Source organism: Colossoma macropomum, unplaced genomic scaffold, assembly GCF_904425465.1.
Source record: "Colossoma macropomum unplaced genomic scaffold, Colossoma_macropomum, whole genome shotgun sequence".
In the NCBI taxonomy this organism is placed as follows: Eukaryota; Metazoa; Chordata; class Actinopteri; order Characiformes; family Serrasalmidae; genus Colossoma; species Colossoma macropomum.
Window position 1 is genome coordinate 49151 of NW_023495485.1, and position 19294 is coordinate 68444.

At 37.8% G+C, this 19294-nt stretch overlaps 1 protein-coding gene across 1 annotated transcript; it reads right to left on the bottom strand.

The window, feature by feature from the left end:
- Positions 1–7761: 7761 nt before the first annotated feature.
- On the bottom strand, positions 7762–18619 carry LOC118802205 (H-2 class I histocompatibility antigen, Q9 alpha chain-like). The gene is made up of 6 exons (XM_036562692.1): positions 18544–18619; positions 17725–17775; positions 13599–13859; positions 10651–10923; positions 7990–8283; positions 7762–7847 (listed from the first exon to the last, which is right to left on the bottom strand). The coding sequence occupies exons 1-6, from the start codon at positions 18617–18619 to the stop codon at positions 7777–7779; spliced, it is 1026 nt and encodes a 341-aa protein (XP_036418585.1). The 3' UTR covers positions 7762–7776.
- Positions 18620–19294: the final 675 nt, after the last annotated feature.

The following is a 19294-nucleotide window of genomic DNA, read 5'->3' on the forward strand; positions in this document are numbered from 1 at the left end:
ATATATCTATATACAGTCTTTATAGTATACACACTATATAGACATTTTACTTCAATGAAAAGTTCTAGTGCTGATAGAAGTAAATTGAAGCATTTCAGTGCAGTTTATTTGAGGTTTTCAGTACAATTCAATAATTCACCACAATGTACTGATTCTCTTTTGTCCATTTCATGTAAAACATTTACTCACAGTTAAATCAGTTATTTAAAGGTAACTGTGTGTTAAACTGTGCTGAAGTGTCTCTGTAGAAAATGTGTTCACTTATTTACACTCAGAAAATCAACAACAATGTGGGATTTGATGAGGAGCGCACAAACTTTTGCACATGACTGCAATGGCCTGGTTTTAGTGCTGCAACAGTTAGCTGGTGGTCAGACGTTGTGTTGAGGGGACAGATGTAGGTGTGACAGAATGTGTCAGGTGCACAGAAACGTGAGTGTGTGAGAGCTCATAACTGTGAACTGTGTACAGAATAACCTGACCTGCTTCAACAAGGCCATGAAGTAAATATGTTCAGTTTGTTTTAAAATTTCAGAAATATGCCACATTTAAGTGTGTTCTCTGGAGGATGTCTTACCTTATTGACACCAACAAAATCAAACTTTTGCAACTTTTGACCTTATATCTGAAACCTTTTTGAGAGGCTTGAGTGTTTTATATCTCTTGCTTAGAGGAACACTAGAGTCACTGCCAGACTAACAGTCTTGCTGGACAAATTTGCTATCACTCAATTTAAAGCATTAATTAAAATAATAATTTAAAATATTTTAAAATGACAGCAAACTATTATATTTTTATTTTTATTATAATTTTTATTTTTTAAAAGTCCTGCGAGCTTCTCCCAAAACCCAGTCATAATAGCCATGTCTACATGCAGCCTCATAATCCAATCTGACTAATAGCTCAATTGGAACAGGATACGTCCATGTAAACACCTCAGTCTGAATAGTCTAGTCCAATTGAGGCCATTCAGGATACAATTTTCATTCCATTGACTGAGGTGGGTTTTAATCCTGTAAATGATCCATTAAAAAAGAATACTAGTTGTGTAAACGTCTGTATCTGATTACATTCCCTATCGGAAAGCTTAGCATGGCGGAGCAGAAACTGGTCTGCAGAGGAGACGAAGTTTATGCTCTGATCTTTAAAAGACGGCGGTGGGACGGACGTCCAGCTTATGTGTCTCAGAACACGACGTCTTCCTCTCGGCCTTCTTTAATAAGGACAGGAGAAGGAGAGTCTGACATCATTTTAAAGCAGTTAAAAACACAAGCGCTGCTCACTGCTGATCATCTCACTCTGACTGGACTCACGTGATGCTCGCTGTCATGGTAACATCTACACTAAGCGGTTTTCTACTCATGCGCATAGTTTTGCATCGGAAAGCTTGTAGTGAGCATGTAAACCGAGATTTACCATCAGATTGTTGAGTAGAGTGAGAATATAAACACATCAGTCTTAATGTATAAACAGAATGTATTCAATTAGATTGGCAAAAATCTTTGCATGTAAACACAGACACAGTCACTAACATTGCTGCTTGTGTAGCCACAAGCTCTCCTAGTCGATCAAGAATCACTTCTGCACAAAGCAACAGGAAATGACTTTGGACAGAATTCTCTTCAACCTGTTAAAATGTCAATAGCAGCGGTTTTTAATCAGCATTTTAAAAAAATTGCATTTAAATTTGAAAAAAGCTCTGCAATGAGCTCCCATAACTGTTTTCCATAAAATAGAATGTTGTGTAGCCACCAGGCGGCCTTTCAGCACTGAGTTTATATGTCGGATGGCTTTTCCGTCCATTTTTCACTGGTTGAGTTTTTATTCCTGCCATTAAAAACAGACCCTGTCGAGCTGATTAACTGATTAACTGAGTATAACAGTCTGAAATAAAACAGGTCTCAGGTTTTGTTAGTAAGGTATCAGGGTCACATTTGCACCATGACTGTATGAGTTTTCTCACAAAGAGGGGCGTCGCCTGTTCTGACTTCCGGAGGGGAAATGAAGCACGTGCCATATCTCACATCTCATCTAGGGTTTATTCAGGAGGGCTTTCACCCACTCCTCAAACTCCAGAGCCACTCAAACACAGAGCTACAGCTCTGTATTATTACATTACTAAAGAGAGAGAGAGAGAGAGAGAGAGAGAGAGAGAGAGAGAGATACAGAGAGAGACTCAGCAGAGGAAGCTTTTCTATGTCTCAACAAACCAGAAGCATTTCTGTATCTCTTCTGGAACCGCAGGGACTTTCCATCTCCCTCTGAACACTCACACACACACACACTCACACACACACACACACCACACACACACACACACACACACACAGGTTAAAGCCTGTTTCGCCCACAGAGTGTCAAACAGCACCAGGGAGTTTACAGACTTTATACTGAGCAGAGAAAGACACACTTACACTTTATCAGTCTATTATTTTATAAGAGTGATAACCAGACTTTATCTGAGGACAGACTTCTTCTGTTTCTTCAGTGCGTATGAATGTCTTCAACTGTATCAAACAGAGTCAGTGTGAAGCATCTCCACTCAGCACAATCTGACCTCATCTGACCACCAACACTCAGTTTATTTACAACACAAACACACCTTCTTTTACATTTCTTTTGATTTCTTTAATAGCTTGAAGATTAAATCAGTTCGTCCATTAGTGTCCAACCACACACCAGAATTTCATTAAAAATAATAAGAATTAGTAAAGAAACTATTTGTTTATAGCTTTTAAACGTCTCTCTCTGGTGTTCAGACCCTTAATCTTTATTTCAGAATACAATGAAATGCAAAATAGGACTTAAATTGATGTCTAGTGAAAGCAGTTTCCTTAAATGTTGCTTCAAATGTCCATAGTACAGTGGTGTACACTGACTTCACATGAATGAAGTGTGTTACATCAGAATAATCACTATGTGTCAGGTTTTTATTGTGTATTGATTGATTGATTGACTAATTTATTTGAGGGGCTGCTAAGGCCTCACAATACCATGATCCGACCACTTGCTCCCACCCAATACAGGCCTGATAACCACTAGAGGGCCCAGCTGTTGAGAAACTATATTACATGACTCATGAAGAGTCCAACCGGAGCCTGGAGTGAAAAATGTATACTGAAACCCAAAGTTTCTCATAAAATAATCAATGATGGAGTTTGTTTGTTTTAACAAGATCCTTTTATATTTAAATATTGTTTGGAGTTTTTTAGGTTATAAGAGTTTTGATGAATAATTTGCATTGCAAAGCATCTGTGAAATAAAATTATAAACAAAGTGTACATTAGAGAGGAGAAGAGATGGATGATGAGACTGAGGAAATGTGAGACGACTTTAAGAATAACATCACTGGAGAATCAACAAAGTGTTGACCTATTTTTAATTTGTATTTTCTGTTATAAGCAGTGTTTTTACTCGCTTTTAGTTTTTTTCAAGACACGACAATCCACATTTCTGTATTCCTGCGAGTGTTGTTGACGTGTAGATCCTCACGTTAAGTAAAACAGTACAAGTCACACGTTTTACAGGTAGGTTAAAACAGTCTGGGAGAGGATGTTCCAAAACAATCCTACAGTGAACTGGTGGGCATTTCACAAAGCAGGATTTTCTCAGTAAGCTGGTTAAGTTAAGCCAAAAGTTGAGGTCCAATAGGAATCTTCTGCTAATGTACAGGTTTGTCTTTTGGCTTATGTTTTCAGGTGTTACGTCCAACGACATATTGTTTAAATGCTTTTTTTTCTCTCTTCTCTTATGTGTAAGCTCCCGCTTTCTTCAGCTTCTTGCTCTCCTGTCTATAATAACCTTCAGGTGTTGCTGCTGATGGCAGTGCAATGGCATGCACTGATTGGCTGTACTGAGATAAGGGCAAGAGCTTATAAGCCTGGTGAACAGCTTCCTTGAGGCTCCTCCTTCTTCCCTTCATGTAGCTGCAGTTTGAGTGTGATTGTTCTGGCGAGTTGGTCATGGGAAGTTGTGGGAGACGCTTTCATGTTGCGGCCTACCCTAGACCGGTCATGACATCAGGTTACCAAGAAATCCTGCTTTGTGAAAAACACCTCTGAGCTATTTACATGCTGACACACACCACTGACCATCAATGGTGACCCACCACAAAGAAGAGTGAAAGATAAGCAGCAAGTGTCCTCAAAAGAGCTCAACCCTATACTAATACCTCTCTTAGCAACAGCATGTAATTTATATTAGAGGCATTTACATTTATACACAAGTGACTTGGGTCCTAAAACAGTCTGAAAACAGCAGATAACAGCAGTGAGGTCTTTAGCTGTAACCAGTCCATGTTGAGTCAATTTCCATGTACACAGCCATGACGAGCTGAACGTTAAAGACTGTCCTGTAGTTTCAGTAGATCTTCTTATAAGACGCGACCAATAAAGCCACTTGTGTATGAACTGATCACACAGAGCTCTGTTGTGAGGTAGAAGAAGTGAAGGTGTCTGAGGGTCTTTCATTTCAGACTGATTCCCCTCATTACTGCACCAGCCATAAACAACAACAAATGTGATAAACTACTGCAGATTCTGAACATCTACAGTCTATCAGAATCTGCATGCCCTTATTCTATATTGCTTCATCTACATCTTATACAATAAGTTACACATGAATGATTTGTTTTTATATCATAAATACAGACACCAGTCCGGTCCTGATGTGTACACATTTTAAAATAGCTTTCAGGATAATGATAAATAAGTGAATACTGTAAACAAGACCTGAGGAGTTTGAGGAAGCATCTCATCAGAGAGGCTGTTACAGCTTGATATCCATCGGTTTGATATGATGAAGAATCACAAAGGTGACTAATCAGTATAAAAAAGCACAATTTAACAATTTTCTTTAAAATACAAAATGGACTGGGGTCAGTCTATTATGCTTTGGGGTTGTGTGGCAGCCAATGGCACAAGAATAAGAGTTATAAAAAGCAGTCATTTACTGCTAATTATTATATTAATAGCAAATATTATCTTCACCCTCTGCTGCATGAATCATTAATTAAACATGATAAATATTTCTAAAAATTTAGTGGATTACTTGGTAAATTGTTGCCATTTGGCAACAATGTGAAATCATACCATAAAATCTAAAAAAAAGCACCAAAAAATTAAATTTCTCTAAAAGCATCCTTTTATCCTTTTATTGAAAAAAAGAACAAACAAATCCAACTTATACTTACTGAAATTTATGACCCAATATTTACAAATACTGGAAATTAATACAATTTCAGTTGGTATTTGGAATGTATGGTAATAACAACATCATAATAAGAATTCCTGGTCATGTGATGTCATGAAGTATTTGTTCTTTCAAAGTAAAAGACCCTTTTCCACAATTAAATAAGAAAACACAGATTTTATATTACTGCTTTTTAGTAAAATTAGGATAAAGTACGTGTGTAGTGAGGGTTAATCCATACCTGTACCTTGTCAAGCATAAACAAAGTCAGATCAGTTGTAGTAATATCATATATAAATGACCTATAAATGAAGTGTGAACTAAATGAACAGGTTGTTTCAGTAAATGGAGAGAACTGGACTTTAAAAGGGTTTGTTTGAATGGGTTACATGGTTGGTGTAGTATAGTGGCTAATACTGCCCTCCACTGAGCAGCCTGGGTTCAATCTCCTGCTTGGCCAAGCACATCACACTACATCAGTTAAAAGTCATTGGGGGGAGATGCTACATTCATCTACCTCTGTTACATGTTTAAAACTGTAGGCGGCTTCAGAAAAGAGCGTCAGCTAAATGCAGGTTTCTTACACAAACACACCTGCTGACCATCCTGTCAGTCAGAATTTGAACAAGCCTATAATATCAGCAAAGGTCAGGCAGAGCCCACTGTATATACAGGTGAACCCTCGAAGTCACCGGGTAGTGGAATGTAGTTGCAGGCTGAAGATGTGACGACTCTGGACGATTCTTTGCAATCAGTAAGATTTATTTACACGGTGAAACACACAAAAGAAAAACTGTACAAACACAAAGTAAATGGAGGTTAAAATGTTGACCTGACTCGATCAGTACAGGTAAGTATAAGTAGTCTTAGGCCGCAAGGCCACAGGACTATACTCTTTCTAGCTTGGCTCTTACTCCCTTCTCCTCAGTCTCCTCGCAGTCTGAGGTGAGTAACCTCGAGCTAACCCCTTACTAAACCTTTCCCCTACCTCTTATAGGGTTAGCCCCACCCCTGCATCACCTGAGCTGAAGCAAGAGTGGTTAAAAACAAGGGTAAATAAAATAATACTTTCACATCACAAGGCCCTAATGTATAACATTACCGGTAAGATATTTCATATGGTGCGCACATTTACTAGCCTGTCTCACTCTGTCTTCTGTGCCCTAGGTAGAGACATCACCCCTCTCATGAGCTAGCCGTGGGCCCTCCGGCACGCTCATGAGTGAGCTCCGTCTGCTCTGCCTCCCATTTGCTGCTGGTGTTAGGAAACAGACAACAGGTGAGTATTACAGGTAGGCGTTCAGGTAAGTATTACAAACACACACACACACACACACACACAGCCCTTGGTGATGGGTAACACATTTGCCTCATCACACAGTGATGTCTCAGCTTCTTGGATTGTGAAGAGCAAGAAGCAATTCCCATCTATGTGTGGAGTGCAGCAGATAAATAAAGTACTACTCAAAATATTCAATGGAAAACAGTCTTTATAGTGCTCTCTCAATAGATCACAGTAACTTCATGTAATGAACAACTGGCTAAATAAATATAACCACAACATGGCAAAAATAAGAGGCCCTACAGCCTTTACTCTTTACAGCAGGAAGCTCATTAACGTTGTCTCAGGATATTATTTCCTTCTGATCAGGTTCCCTTATGTCACACAAAGGATTCATGATCATAGTGCAAATGCAAAATTAAGGCACAAGATCAGAGCACGGCCACTGTGAGGGTGCAAATGACTTAACCTGGTATATTCTTCACAGAACATGACTTGATTCATATCAGCTTTCTTTAGCTGTTCGTTTGGCTTTATAGAAATCAATGGGAGGAAAAATGAAAATGCTTTGCTCTGCTGTAATGAAATGCTCTCACATAAGCACATAGTCAGTATGAACTGAGCCCTAGTGCGTTACGGCAAGTAGAGGCATCAACATCATCTGAATCAAATACAACATAAACGCACACATACACACACATCGTCTAAGCTACGTATCCTTCTGGGTCACAGGGGGAACTGGAGCCTATCTCAGCGGTCATTGGGCTGAAGGCAGGATATTTAAAATACAGTACTGCACAAATCTTCATGTTGTTGTTCAAGTATGTTCAAGTTGTTGGATGATGATTCTTCCTCAGAGACTATAAAACGTAAAATATTCAGCATTAACGCTCAGGGACTCATAAAGAGGATTAAGCTGTATAACTTTATTACTTGTTAATATGGTAAAAGTATGACAAATACTCACTTATCATCACAGGTTTTTCCTGACACAGACTGGATGCCTAAAGGTAAATGTAAGATACAAAATTAACAGCATGAACACTGTAAATGAACTGCTACACATATGAACTGTAAATGAAAATGTGATATAAAGAGCTTCAGAAGGTCAGCAACACTGAACACATCCTCAATAACACATTCATAGTGAATAACAGTCAGTCAGTTTTAAAAATGTTCAGTTTAGTGTTATAGCATGATTATAACGAATAGATCCTGGAGAAAGAATCTACAAAGTTCTAGATTCATTCTGTCCAGCAAGACATCTGCCTTACTGGATGTCCCGTCTTCTTCCACACAAACACTCAAATAACAACGATGACAAGGAGAAGAAGACCACCCACGACTGAGCCAACAGTGACACCCACAGATCCACCTGAAGAGATTAGTGTAAGAGCACAATTACTGACCATATCAGTGATTTTAAAGCTGAAATATACTGTATAGTCCGTGTGATTAAACACTGGTAGCTGACTGATAGTTAGCTTTTAATTCCATTTAGAATCAGATTCTCCTACCTCTCAGGACTCTGCGATCAGTCACAGGCAGCACCATCTCCTCCTCCAGTCCACCATGCTGAACAACACAGCTGTACTGATTCCTGTTCAGCTCCTCAGGTGAGACAGTCAGAACGCTCCTCTTCTGGAAGGTTCCATCCTGGTTGGGTAGCGTCTCTCTGAGCTCCACGTCCTCATGCAGATCCTCTCCATTCTTCTGCCAGGAGATCATCACTGCTTTGGGGAAGAAACCTGTAGCATGACACACCACTGCAGAAGAAGAGTCCTTCTGGAACAGAGACACCTCAGGAGAGACTGGAGAGAGAGAGAGACAGAGAGAGAGAGAGAGAGAGAGAGAGAGAGAGAGAGAGAGGTATATTAAGATGAGAAATGTTCACTTTAGTTTATTAAAATGATGCAATAATGAGCAGAACAATGAAGGTTTCTTTCACTGCAGTGACAGTGTTGTTTGTGCATTCTTTCCAGGGCTGGGATAACTACTGAAAAATTAGTAGTTAGCTTCTTTGTAGCTACTTTCCCAAAATTTGTAGCTGCTACAATTTAGCTACTTTTCCAGAAAAGGTAGTGGCTACTTTTTAGCTATTTTTTGAAAAGTAGTGGCTACTTTTGAAAAGTAGTGGCTACTTTTTAGCCAGTTTTTGAAAAGTAGTGGCTACTTTTTAGCTACTTTTAAAGCGAGACTGTCAGAACGTTTGTGAATCTCCACCTGACACACGAAACAAGCCCAACTGAAAGTGTGAACAAGACACTGCATTTAATGATGAGCCAGAAAGAAACACAACTGAAAAGCTGCAAATATACAAAAAAAATCACAAAAAAGTGGGTTTAAGTGTAAACAACAATCAAACTTCCACAACCAAAGACCTGATATCCAACAAAAATTTAGACTAAAGGCAAAGTTAATCATTCCAGGTTTTTCTTACCAAAAATCAACAAAAATAACCGAATACACTCCAAACAACTTTGTGTGAAGAACTGTCAACTGTTGAAATAAAACTGCTCCAATTTAAACATTTCAGCAAGATATACAGACACGACATTCAGAGTCTTAAAACTTCATTAACATTAAACTTCAGCAACACTTTAGCCTCAAATTCTCATCAGTGACCCTGACTCTGCGCAGTACTGTTAGTAATAGTCTATTATGGTTTTTTCCACTTTAGCTAAGCCAGGGCAACACGGCTCCACAGCAGAACTAGATTTTTAGGTAAAAAAACAATCCTCCTTTGCTGTAAAACAAAGCTCTGCTGATCGTTATAACACACAGTTCTAACACAGTTCTAAGACAGGAGTTAATGTTGAACTGCTAATTCACTCTTTAACCCTGAAGGTTGGTGCACAGACTGCTGGTCACCATAGCAACACAGTCTCGCTGAGCTAGTAGCTCACAAAAAGGCAAAGAGACTAAATACGAACACTGATAATTTGGACATGAATGGACTTTATAATCACTCCAGCTGGTTTCCTGATATGTTTGATCTGCAATGAGAAACTGTCAAACACTAAAACGCTGTGAAGCTGCCAGTTCCTCTTTTGCCAGCTTCTTTCCTGTTCCACCTTAAATGGCGCAGCAGTACAATCTGGCACCTCAGGCACCATTTAGGTTGCAACGGGACAATTAGAACAAGAAGCTGGTGAATGAGAAGCGACTTCAGCCTCGCAAAAAATGTAATGTTGAGAGACATTTTACAAGAAACCTTTTCAGAAAAGTTTCCTGAGATGCGAAAAAAGTGGCTACAGTTGAGCTAAAGGTTAAAGCAGAGCAAAGTAAGTCTGCGTTTGTGTTTATATTATATTTTTAGCCTGAAATAGCTCATTAGCACATACTGAGACATAATTACAGCCAAGATGGTAAATATAACATGGTAGTTGCTCCCAAGGTGGTTTCATTTTTGTTGAAAGGATAAAATGGCTCTTGTTAACATTTTGGTTGTGACCCCTGAGCTAATCCTGCTTGTAAGGGGTGATCAGCGCATGCCTGTTTTGTGGCACAGTCAGGATTGCAGTCAACACCAGCCCAGTTAACGGCTGCGTTCTGTGGTTCAGATTTTGCGTGTTTTGTCTGAAGTCTGTAGCGAAATTGTAGCGAAAATTATCGCTATAGCTACACAAAAATTGCAGGCATTACAGTTTTTAGCTACATTTCATAAAACTGTAGTGGCTACAGCTATTAGATACAAAAATCTGTAGCTAACTACAAAAAGTAGTGCGCTACTTAGCTCCTCCCCCATCCCTGATTCTTTATTTGAATATGCAAGAGAGTCTACGGTATTCACTATATCAGACTATTTCCTGTATTAATGTAACAGGTTAATTAATTAGTAACAGGTGTATCAAGGCTGACTTCCTTCCTCTGTGTAAATTCTAGGCAACATATGATCTGTTGTGGCCTTCTGATGTTTCAATATGGCTTTAATTTAATGTAGAAATGGAGTCGCTGTCAGTGTGCACACCTCCGTTGAAACAATGGTTTCAAATTTGTGGAAGCTGGGTGATGCAAGACGTTGTGTCCGGTGTGTGACGACCTTAAGTGTGCAGTGGATGGAAGTTTCTCCTCCATGTTCTGGTGAGTAATCAGTGAGTAAATGATCAGCAGGTTTTCAGTGATGAGGGTGAAACAGTGAGACTGAACAGTTACAGTAACAGATCAGATCACTGTACCTTTCCTCTCCAGACTGGATCTGCTGTAACCCACATACTTCTGTAACCATGCAGTGCATTCATTCTGCAGGTAGGCTTCAACATGAAGAGCTTCATCTTCACTCTCCCACCTCCTTTTGGTAATAACAGCTATAGCATTAGTGGCAGTCCAGGTTTCAGTGTTCAGATCAAAGCTGATGTAGTCTTTTCCATCATAACCGTACAGCCAGAATCCTCTAATAGTACCATCTTCATCCAGCTCACAGCCGTATATCTGCTGCAGTGTGTGAACTCCTGCAGACACACACGCACATATACACACACTCATCAACTACAAAATGCAAAAAATACAATCACAAAAACTCTCAGGCCCTCTCAGTACATATTACAGTGACGGCTGTATCAATACATAAATTTGATTTTATACATTTAAAACTTGAGTGAAGTCATTTTATATTATCCAACATGTGGATATTTATATAGCAATTTGTATAAAAAGCCATGTTGGACAACATTTTTACACTGGTTCCTTTCTGTACATGACATGTTTAGGAGAAACCAAACTTGGAGTGAAGTTAAATTGTTAGTTTATCATCTGTTGTTGATTGAATGAAGTTAGTATCATTTGTAACTGCTGTCAAGGCCAGTATCTTTGTTAGCTGCGTATTCAAGATACAACCCCATTTCCAAAACATTTGGGATACAAAATGTAAATAAAAAACAAAATGCAATGATGTGCAAATCATGTTTTCCCTATATTTCACTGAAAATAGTACAAAGACAACATATCAAATGTTGAAACTGAGAAATTATATTGTTTTTTGAAAAATATTTGCCCATTTTGAATTTGATGCCCACAACACGTTCCAAAAAAGTTGGAACGGGGGCAACAAAAGGCTGGTAAAGTTGTGTAACGCTAAAAAAAAATCTGGTTGTTGATTGACAACAGGTCAGTTACGTGACTGAGTCCAAAAGAGCATCTCACTGCATTAAAAACAGACATGATTCTGTAGTGGAAATCACTGTAGAAGCTCAGAAACACTTCTGAAAACCACTGTCTGTGAAAACAGTTCATCACTGCATCCACAAATGCAAGTTAAAACTCTAAAATGCAAAGAAGAAATCATATATAAACAGGATCTCAAAACTCCACCGCCTTCTCTGGGCAGGAGCTCATTTAGAATGGACTGAGGTGAAGTGGAAAAGTGTCCTGTGGTCCAACAAAATTAAAATTTGAAATTGTTTTTGGAAATCATGGACACTGCATCCTCCAGGCTAAAGACCAGTCAGCTTGTTATCAGTGCACAGTTGAAAAGCCAGTATTTATGATGGTATAGGGGGGCATTGCTGCACATGGCATGGGTGACGTGCTCATCTGTGAAGGCACCATTAATGCTGAATGATATATACATGTTTCATGCGGCCACTCAGACAACGTCTTTTTCAGAGAAAGCCTTGATTATTTCAGCAAGACAGAGTCAAACCACATTCTGCATGTAATATAACAGCATTGCTCCATAGTAAAAGAGTCCGGGCACTAAACTGGCCTGCCTGGAGTCCAGACCTGTCACCCTGAAAACATTTTGTGCATAATGAAATGAAAAATATGATAAAGGAGACCCGAAACAGTTGATCAGCTGAAATCCTGTATGAAACAAAAGCAGGAAAACATATCACTTTCAAAACTCCAGCAGTGTCTCTTCAGCTCCCAAACACTTACAGAGTGTTGTTAAAGAAGAGGTGATGAAACGCAGTGGTAAACAGGCCCCCGTCCCAACTATTTTTGGAACATGTTGTTGGCATCAAATTCAAAATGTGCATATAATTTTCAAAAAACAGTAAAATTTCTCAGTTTCAACATTTGATTTGTTGTCTTTGTAGTATTTTTCTTTAAAAACATGGTAAACATGATTTGCACATCATTGCATCTTATTTCATTTACATTCTGCACAGCGTCCCAACTTTTTTGGAAATGGTTTCACTTTCACAGACATGATTTAGTTTACTGTTGTAGTGAGTTTTAAGTTTGTAGCCTGTTGTGATTAGAAATTAGAGCTGTTTCATGTTGTGGAGCTGTTAAAACTAAACAGACGATGTTACTGAGCTGAATGTGATCTGTGGCACACATTAGTGTTAGTTATTTTATTGTTCACTTTTTTTAATTTACAGCCACAGCGTCTCTCACACTCACATATGCAGCCAAATACTGTCTGCTGCCTCACAGGCTACTGCATCTGTAATTAAAACTACAGAAAGTTCACTCTTCTGCTTATCTGTGCTCTGACCACATCCTTGGCTCTAACTTACCTTTAAAATTTTAACCAACCATCAAAACCAAAAACATCATTATCATTCTCCCTAATTTTATATATTTCCTTGTTTGTTTGTTTATACTATTGTTTTTAGAAAAAAAAGGTAAACTTTGACCAAAAATGTCTGTTGTACATCTGGTGTGTTTTGTCACTGTATTGTGACACTTGTGATATTTATCGTGTCATGGAGTTGAGGACAATTTCATTAATATTTAGTTCAGTTCAGTGCATGTCTCACATAAAAATGTTCTGTGTTATCAGCTACATTAGTATATTAGCTCTTTACTCTCATCACTGTTGCTCAATCTCATGATCCCTGTTGCATTACAGAGGAATAGCCAATCAAAAGGGTCAAAAGAGGTTATTTTGTAAGCGTTCCTAGCTGCAGGTAGCTCACAGCAAGCAACAAAAATAGACTAGAAGCTTTGAGTGTAATGAGTGCACTTCTCTTCAGTTGTAGTTTGCGTGACCCTTAATGATAACTGCACTTTTTTTCTTTTTGCTATAACAGCCTCAAAATTAGTACATCAATACTCAAAATTAGTACACCACACAATTCAGTAACACTCTGTGCTGTTCTACGCACTCTTTCAACTACATCACTTCAACACACTCTACACTTGTTCTACACACTCCTTCAATCATCAGTAGACAAACCTTCAGTCTGGTTGAAGAGCTTCATTAGAGTCGTCACGTCACGTCTGAACTTGTGCTGATGATCCTGACTGGTCTGTGTCTCTTCATTCCAGTAATCTTTCCCCTCATTCTTCTCAATCCACTCTGTCTTTGGGATCTTCTTTGTGATCTTACTGTCATAGTAAACAAACTGCTCTCCATCCACCAGACCCACTGAAATGAACTCTGGGAAATGTAGTCCTGGTGTGATTGTTATATAAAGGTACTGCAGAGAGTGTGAGTCTGTAAAGATAAAAAGAAGTATTGACGTCACTGCACAGTCAGTTTCATTGTTTACTGTAATTATATGTATACACATGTATATAGTGCAACAAAATGCATTCTGTCTGTTTTAAGGAAGATGTTGATGTACACAGTACCACAGTTACATAAAGAGGTTTCAGTGTGAAATTACAGTAAAAAGTGGTCGTCCAGAGTATAAAAAAGTTCTCCTGAATTTTTCCGCTACAGCAGTTTCTAGTAGCAAAACAGATACTGCAGCAGTTTACAGTGTGCACTGTCTAGACATTTTCAATAGTCAGTGTATTCTACAGAACCTCATTTCCTCCAGGTTGATGTAGAGGAGTTTTTATTTTCTCAGTTTCTGGCAGCAATATGTTACGTTATATATGTTATAAGTTTGGCTATTTCAAAATAAGGATTTATTTTCTCAAAATATTTACTATCTCAAAATAATTTGTTATTTTCACAAAACATTGACTTAGTGTCACAAAATAATCACATTTTCCCAAAATGTTTGAGTAGCATCCCAAACAAATGCTTATTCCTTAAAAATTTCACTTAGTAACCAAAATAATGACTTTTTTCAAATTTGGACTTTAACCTTTCAAGAAAGTTATCAAAAATTTGCAATAGTTTGTTGATGCTTTTCATTTATATAACAATATAATGAAAGTATATTATGAGGATTGAAAGAACTGAAGATGTCACCAAAGCTGGAAGTCAGCAAAGATGCCTGAAAGGCAGCACACTGTAAACCTCATGATTGCCTAAAATGTCAAAACTCAAATCTTTACACCATCAATAATCCTATCTATCTATCAATTTGTCTGTCTGTATATCAATTTCTCTTTCTGTCTATCCATCCATCCATCCATCCATCTATCCATTTGTCTATCTATCTATCTATCTATCTATCTATCTATCTATCTATCTACCTATCTATCTATCTATCATTTGTCAATCTGTCTATCTATGCATCTATCTATCTATCTATCTATCTATCTATCTATCTATCTTGCTATCTATCTATCTTGCTATCTAGCTATCTGTCTATCCATTAGTCAATCTATCTATCCATTTGTCTATCTTTCTATCTATCATTTGTCAATCTGTCTATCTATCTATCTATCTATCTATCTATCTATCTTGCTATCTAGCTATCTAGCTATCTTGCTATCTAGCTATCTGTCTATCCATTAGTCAATCTATCTATCCATTTGTCTATCTTTCTATCTATCATTTGTCAATCTGTCTGTCTATCTATCTATCTATCTATCTATCTATCTATCTATCTATCTATCTTGCTATCTAGCTATCTTGCTATCTAGCTATCTGTCTATCCATTAGTCAATCTGTCTATCTATCCATTTGTCTGTCTGTCTATCTATCTATCTATCTATCTATCTATCTATCTAGCTATCTATCTATCGAACTAATGTAACGCTAAGCTACAACTAATAATTTGAATTGCATCACATCTTGAGCTTTGGAGCAAAAACATCGTCAATACAGCTCTGTTTATTCATGAATATTATTCAAATAGACAACATGAGCGGAGCCTATAGGGGAGATATGAGGCAGCGAATGTGTCACTTTCATTTACATAATCAGAGGTTAAAGGGAGACCATCTTATTTTAAAGCAATTCAACTCAATCCCATTTCAGTGTATATATAAGAAGGTTTGTGAGTAATATGTGCATAAGAAATATTAAATATTATTTAATTACACAGTAAACTACAGGATTAAGCATCGTCATCAAACTTCACTCGATAGTTTATCAACTGTACTGAGTGCATGACGGCACAAAGCAGCAGATTGAATCATTTTTAACTGAGATCGGACTCACCTGATGATGCCAGATGAATGTTGACCATTACAAACAGCCAACCGATGAATTTATTCATGTTTAACCAGTGTAGACGAACGCCTTTTTGTTTTTAGCGTGATATATTCATTTTTCTTTCAGGCAACACTAAAATGAGCAAGCGGAAGTGACTTTGGTTTAAACCAAAACAAAACCCAGTCCTTCCTGTGAGGCGACAGCGTTACCCACTGCGTCACCATGTGTTATCTTATTTACACTTAGAAATCCACAACACATGGAATTTGACTGAGGAGCACATTTTTGTCTATGTGCAAACGTTTAATTAAAGAGAAGATAAAGAACAACACACAGTATGAGTTTGTAATTCTACACAGTGCTGCTTATACAAATCTCATACTCACATCTGTCCTCACTGTATCACTGTTTCTATCTATCCATTTGTCTATCATCATCTGCTGGACAGATGGAGCTCAGACTTTCTATTTACTTTAACACTCACTTCTCCTAAACATTCACTTTACTGTACAGCTTAGTGTACAACACAGTTGTACACCACAGACATCTTTTGATCAGTGCTACAAAGTCTTGAAGTCTTATTTGTAATATGAAGTCTTTTTCTAATATTCTGAACACTTCAGAACACTTTTATGATCACAATTCTAAATATGAAATATTAATATCATTGTAGAATTACTCAATAAACTGCATAAGTAAGCATCGTCATCAAATATCACACAGTGTAATTTCACATACAGCTTCTTCAGAATCTGCACAAGATAGCAGCTCAGATCATTTCTAACTGAGATCAGACTCACCTGATGATGTCAGATGAACATTAGCCACCAGAAATAGCCAACACCAGAAACAGCCCCCAGAAGTATTTATCCATGTTTAGTGCGGACCTACACCTTGTTCTTTAATCATGATATATTTATTGTTTAGTCAGGCAGTTCTTTTTTGCATACCGAGAACTCTGTAGCAATTGAGGAAGTGACTAAGGCAGATTATTCTCTCTTCCGCTTTTGAGACATTAATACACGGGGCTGCTGGAGTCTAACCCAGCACTCATTGGGCAGGAAACGATTATAATCTCCAGTTGGCCTGGACACAGTCCAACAGAACACACAGGACATGCAAACTTCACATACCAGACCCTGGTTAGTCACCCGGGAATTGAACCTTCCTGCTGTGAGGCAACAGCGCTACCCACTGCACCACCATACTGAGTTTAGACACCCTTGACTTTGTTGATTTTCTAGGTTAAAAGAAGTTCAAAGAGCACGAATGTAATTATGCAATTTTTCTGCTACTTTTAGTGCACAATGTCTATTTATTTCTTTAACAAGTTGTAAAAAAAAAGAACCAAAATATTAAATGTGCCAAAACATTTGGACAGTCTATGGTTTATGTTTTTTTCTCTCATTATGTTAAATTCACTAAATGAACAGTAACTGTGTATGAAAATGTGCAAAGGTTTTGTTTGTTTGTTTGTTTTTTGTCTGTGGATGAAGTGTTAATTTATTTATAGTTAGAAAACACATTGAATTTGACAGGGGGTGCTATTTCCTGCAGAGTTAAAAGATAAGTCATTTTCCTTAACATGGAAACCCTGCAGGTCTCCACCCCTATGTTTTTTTGAACAGGCCTCCATCTTTAGAGAAACTCCTCCAACTACATTTAGCATTACGTTTAGCATCACGTGTCACTAAGATCAAGTGAACTGAGAGTAGATCAGTGCAGCTGGTTTCCCCTAAACCCCATCTTTCATGTAGTTCAAGTGCTGCTGCAACCTGCAATCTGGAAAATGTATAAATACATTTACAAATATACAAATATAGATACATACACAAACATATGTGAACAGATATGTGAACCTGAACTGCCACTATATATAAATACCACATCACTTATAACTATACAGTATGTGGGTGTATACATATGTATGTATGTATATATATATATATATTGGCAGGTGTAGTGTTGCACATCTTGGTCTGAACATTTTCCAACCGCAAAACTGACCTTCAGCTTTTCTCACCTGTGTGCTGCATCAAAACCACACTGTAGCCTGAACACCTCTCATGTTCCCCTAGCAGAGACGAACATCAAGCAGCAGCTCAACATCAAAGCTTTCCTAAGAAAAAACTTATGAAGGGTCATAAGACAAATGTTAAGAAGAAAGTTACTAAGACTAACACTAAGAAGAAAGTTACTAACTGCAGCTTTCAGAATAAACTTTTCCACTCTTCTCCACAGAAAGTCTTTTGTTGTGTTCTTGGTCTTATTTGTTATGTAGTCTATTGATACCATGTTCCCTTTTACAGTGTACAAATGATGCAAGATACCCTTTGAATTTGAATGCAGTCTCAACACTGAACTGAAAGAGTTTACACACTTTTTCACCTGCTGAAAATCCTATTTCACTTTGTTCTGTTTTAGGTTATTCAAGTATAAAGTGACTGTGCCTGAACATTTCAAGAGGTTGTGTTTACTTGTTTTGCTGTCATAAATCAACAAAAATATGCAATTTTACAAGGGGTACCCAAACTTTTGTATGTGTCTAAGCACATGTTGAGTTAACCTTCAGTTTTTTTTTCTTGAATCAAAACTATACATAGCCTGTTTTTATCTGAAACTGTTTTCTATTTGTTTCCACAGTCAGTGGAACTTTCCATACTGTTTAAATAGGATTAACATATTTGAAAACTGTCATCACGTAATTCACCAACACCGACTGTATTTTTCTCATTTTAAAGCCTCCAAAAAATACCTTAACAAAAACGTCTACATTCTGACAGAGCAGTCTGTACTTTTTTCTAGAGATTCATGTTTTTCTTTTTCTTTTAAAGGACTTTACCTTGAATCTGCATGCAGTCAGTTATTTCCAACGCCACAGTGTCCAGTAGAGTGACCATTCCTGACTGCTTGCACATCACGGTCAATAGAGGTTTAATATGTGTAGCAAATACTGACACACTCATCAGGGTTTACAGCATTTGTGTGTGTGTGTGTGTGTGTGTGTGTGAGTGTGTGTGTGTGTGTGTGTGTATATCCCCATTTCCAGTGGTATGATATGCAAATCATGTAAACCATATTTCTAAAAGGAAATACTACAAATGCAGCATATCAAATGTTAAAAAATATATGTCTATACTGAATTTGATGCCAACAACACGTTCCAAAAGTGTTGGGACGGGGGCCTGTTTACCACTGTGTTTCATCACCTCTTCTTTTAACAACACTCTGTAAGGGTTTGGGAACTGAGGAGACACTGCTGTAGTTTTGAAAGTAAAATGTTTTCCATTCTTGTTTGATACAGGATTTCAGCTGATCAACAGTTCGGGGTCTACTTTGTTGTATTTTTCATTTCATAATGCGCAAAGTGTTATCAGTGGTGACAGATCTGGACTGTAGGCAGGTCAGTTTAGCACCCGGACTCTTTTAATACAGAGCCATGCTGTTGTAATACATGCAGAATGTGGTTTTACATTGTCTTTCTGAAATAATCAAGGTCTTCCCTGAAAAAGACGTCGCCTAGATGGCAAGATATGTTGCCCAAACATGTATTGTTCAGCATTAATGGCGCCTTCATAGATGTGCAAGTCACT